General features: G+C 38.7%; 1 protein-coding gene across 1 annotated transcript in view; it reads left to right on the top strand.

Annotated features, from left to right (window-relative positions):
* The first annotated feature begins 4083 nt into the window (after positions 1–4083).
* Positions 4084–4268, top strand: part of LOC106875880 (nucleoside diphosphate kinase 7) — a 12636-nt gene continuing 12451 nt past the window's right edge. Inside the window, exon 1 of the mRNA XM_014924180.2 lies at positions 4084–4240. Coding sequence (XP_014779666.1) covers positions 4208–4240 — 33 coding nt within the window. The 5' untranslated portion in view covers positions 4084–4207. The remainder of the gene's footprint in view (positions 4241–4268) is intronic.

Genomic DNA, 4268 nt, shown 5'->3' with positions numbered 1-4268 from the left:
ATATATATATATATATATACACATATGCATATACACATGCACTCACATATATATATGTATGTATGTAATATATATATATAAGGTTCCATTCGTGGGCATCTCTTTTCAGCTCACGGTGTATCTAGGAACACATCGTAGAACGTGCGCGTACTCTCCTTAAGACATTAAGATGTGATTGAAGGGAAATTTAGCTGTTATTTCTTGCAGGTGGAACGGATATAGAGTCTCTCCCAGTCCACACATTTAAGTGGTGCAAACCATTGGAGTTAGCTTTCTTTCGACAGTAAGACCAAACAATTAGCAATAATAAAATCTTATATAGACACTGGGTCATATCATTTATGGAGATGGGTGAGGAGCAGAGTGTACCAGAGTCCACTTTTATGGGCTTTAACTGGAATAGGGGGAACTTGAACTCAGAATGTAACGATGAAACACAATGACACTTAATTTATAATTATTTCTATTTAGGAAAAATTATGTGGTGTAGAAAAGACAACGTTTGCTCAATGACCATGGGAACATGGGAAACAATTCTGGACATGTTTTCGTTTTGTTAGGTCTCCTCAGCGAAGCAGTGACTTCATCGTATTCGTCGTCATAGTGACGTCATCGCATTCGTCGTCACTGGGATCGAAACAACATATTTTAGCGAATGAATTACTATGGTTAATTACTGAAGTTAATTGTTGTAGTGTTTATGTAAGTGACGTCAGAGAGTAATTAGCCACAGAAATTAATTATCTAAATATGGCATCATTTCACACCTGCCAGTATACTACACTCAGTGATTCTCTCGTCTCTACAGTACAGTGAAGTCTATGATTCACTGATGACAGCTAATAAGACCGAAGCGTACCTCCAGTTGTCTCTGATACTTACTGGAATGATAAAGAGGTTTTAACTCCTATTGGTGGGTGTGTGCTTCCTTGACAAAACGTCTACTGCAACCGTCTTCCCGCTTAAGTTGTGGTGGACAGGGATCCGAAGATTTTCCCGAGATATGCAAGAGGGTGTATAAAGGTGAGTGGAGAGGTATTGTGGTGCCCAAGACTAGGTTATGGGGAAGTAAAAGGTTGCAAATGCGGGATTCGGTTAGCCTTATATTAGGTTTCAAACCACAATACTACAGACCCTCACCCTGCACAAGAGAAGGGAGAGAGGATGGTTTTCATGTTGTAGCCGTCAGCGGGTAGCTACAAACGAAGAATGAATGAAGATGGAATTGAAGAGTGAAGTGAAGGGAAGCAGAGGGTGCTAAAACTGCGTTAATATTGGTCAACGGAAGAATTTGGGGCCAAGTCCCCAAGTCCATGTTGAGTAGAGGAAACCGAACAATTTGGGATGGAAGTTGTCGAAGAAAGCGGCGTCTGCTGGCGAATTTCAGGCCTAGAAAAAAAATTCTTTGGAGACAGATGTTGAAGGCTCAGGAAGAAATAAAAGCAGGCCGTTTAGAGCTCTATGATGATGTGAAGGGGAGGTTCATAAACAAGAGAAAGGCAGAATAACATTTCCAGAAGAGGAAGTACCGAGAGAAACGGTGAAAGGATTTCTATAAAGACCAAAATGTATTTGAGAGGACGATGCATGCAGAAAGAGCATTCGAATTCCTGAAGGTATTGAAATAAGAGCTGGAAGCATAGCTGAAATCCACATGTTCGGATGAGAAATGGAGTGAGCCACTCATGGCGACCTCAGGTTTGAGCACACCAATAAAACCACTGTATAGGTTTGACGTGGGTGATATGCAACTGAGGGTGGTTGATGCTGTGTTACAAATGGTAAAGGCTGGCTAGAATGGGCTCTCTATCCGGAAAGGAGTTATAATGAGCACTTTGAAGTATATTGCGGAAGGGGTGAAGTATGTTAAAAGGATTGGTCAGTGCCAACCAGTATCACTGGTTAGTGTTAATGGAAAGGTTTTGAAGAGCGTATTGACACAAAGGATGATGGAGACCAGATTCGTGGTTACGTCAAATATAAAAGTAAACAGTTAGAAAATGGAAAAGGAATATAAAGAATAAAGGCAAATAAAACCAATAAATAAATAATCACAACGATAGCACAAGCGCGCCATTCATTGTATTTCAGCTATAATCAGGTCAGAGGAAATTGGTTCCTTTCTAAATTTTTTAGAGACCCCAAGATATGCCATCAGCGCAGGTAATTGCAAGGCTGGGGCGTTGAAACATCCAGCATCCCCACCCCACGAGCATTCTCTAATACTTTAATGAGATAGGACTCAAACGAAATCAAAACTTAGTCTTGCTAGGGGACCAGTACCCATTCTTCAACGTTTCAAAAGCCACACATAGGATCGGGAACAAGAGATGCAAGGGTTACAAGAGCACCCACAAAAATTTTCATGGGTCAATAAAAACGCTTTGAACATTCTCCTGAAAAACTTCATCGGACCTGGGTTTGCATTCCCCGAGCAAAATTCGTTCCCTTACTTATAAATTTACAAGTTGAAAGTATTATTTACAGACATATTGTAGTATTTTAATTGCCGGATTTCGTTGAATATTATGCTTCGCTTAGGAAATGTAAGAGGGCTGAAACAGGATTGTTACTTCAAAGACAAGGCGTAGACATGACTGTGTGATTAAGAAGTTCGTTCTTTAGCCAGGTGGGTTTCGGTTCAATCCCACTGCAAGACACCTTGGACAAGTATGTTCTATAGCTCCTGGTCGATCAATGCCTTGTAAGTGAATTTGGTAGAACGAAACTTTATGGAAGCCCATTATGTATATATACATTTCTGTGAGTGTGTGTGTGTGTGTGTGTGTCCTTGTGCTTGTGTACCTCTCTCGCGCACACTGCTTGACAATCAATGTTGGTTTACATTGTTTACAATTGACAAATATTTGTCCTCATCTTGTTTGTTGTTAACACAACGTTTCGGCTGATATACACTCCAGCCTTCTTCTGGTGTCTTGGGGAAATTTTAAACCTGAGCTCTCATTCTTAAGGTATTTTTAGATGTTGTTGTTGTTATTATTATTATTATTATTATTATTATTATTATTATTCAGGTCGCTGGCTGGAATCGACCTCGGAATCTTGGGGTTAGTAGTCCGCGCTCTTAACCACTACGCCACATAATAATAATAATAATAATAATAATAATAATAATAATAATAATAATAATAATAATGATAATAATAATAATAACAACAACAACATCGAAAAATACCTCAGCAATGAGAACCCAGGTTCAAAAATTTTCCCAAGACACCTGATGAAGGCTGGAAGGTATATCAGCCGAAACGTGTTAACAACAAACAAGATGAGGACAAATATCCGTCAAATGTAAATAATGTACATAATTCCTCATCTCTTAAATATAGAACTGTTGGTTTGTTTACAACCTCGTAACATCGGTGGATCGACAAGAGAGATATTAGAATAAGTTCTAGACTTAAAAAAAAATTAGTACTAAATCCCTCAAGGTAGTGCCCCAGCTAGGCCGCAATCTAAGGACTGAAACAAGATTAAAAGATTCACTCACATCGTCTTGAATAGTTTTTAATAAAGTAATCTCGATATTTGTTTTTGAGATTTTAAACACATATAGGGAGCTTTTGTTCACGAATTGCATAGATAATTTGAGTAAATCGAAGATTTTGTCTCACTACATTGTATGATAGGATCTACCTGACGTCTATTTAAGTAATAACACTCGCACCGCTTGGGATATATTTTCCTCTTCTTTATTGCGAATAACTATCGCCGTTGTTGTTTACCCCGAGGTCAAACGCACCCAGGTCCAAAACTACAGTACCAAAATGATCTGGCTGCTATTTCTAGCATTTCGAAGCTCCTAGCACCCCGAGATTGAGCAAACGTATCATCAAAAGTTATTCCAACTGTGATCATTCCAGCAAAGATTATCCAGATCCAGAACTTGGATCTTTTCTGTTTGGCTATCACACCAATACGTCTTTCTTCTTTAAAACACAGCTCGCCGTAATTTGGGAGAAACCTGGCAGCTATTTCTAGCATTTCGAAGCTTCTAACACATAGAAGCCCCGTCTAAGTCAGCTGTGAATGGTTTAATGTTGTTTCCGGAAGAGATATTTATAAATTCTTCCGGTTTAGAACCGTTGCTAACAACAACTTCCAAACTAAAAGAAAATGGCTCGATTTTCATAAGTTTGATTTAGAATTCTCTGCGTTGAAAAAATAAGAAATTACTTACATCACGATGTTAGGAGGTTCTTTAGAACATCAGGATTCAGTAAGTCGAAGTCTTTTTCTGTTTACAT

Source organism: Octopus bimaculoides, chromosome 3 (genome assembly GCF_001194135.2).
Source record: "Octopus bimaculoides isolate UCB-OBI-ISO-001 chromosome 3, ASM119413v2, whole genome shotgun sequence".
Lineage (NCBI taxonomy): Eukaryota > Metazoa > Mollusca > Cephalopoda > Octopoda > Octopodidae > Octopus > Octopus bimaculoides.
This window is presented reverse-complemented; position numbering and strand designations above follow the sequence as displayed.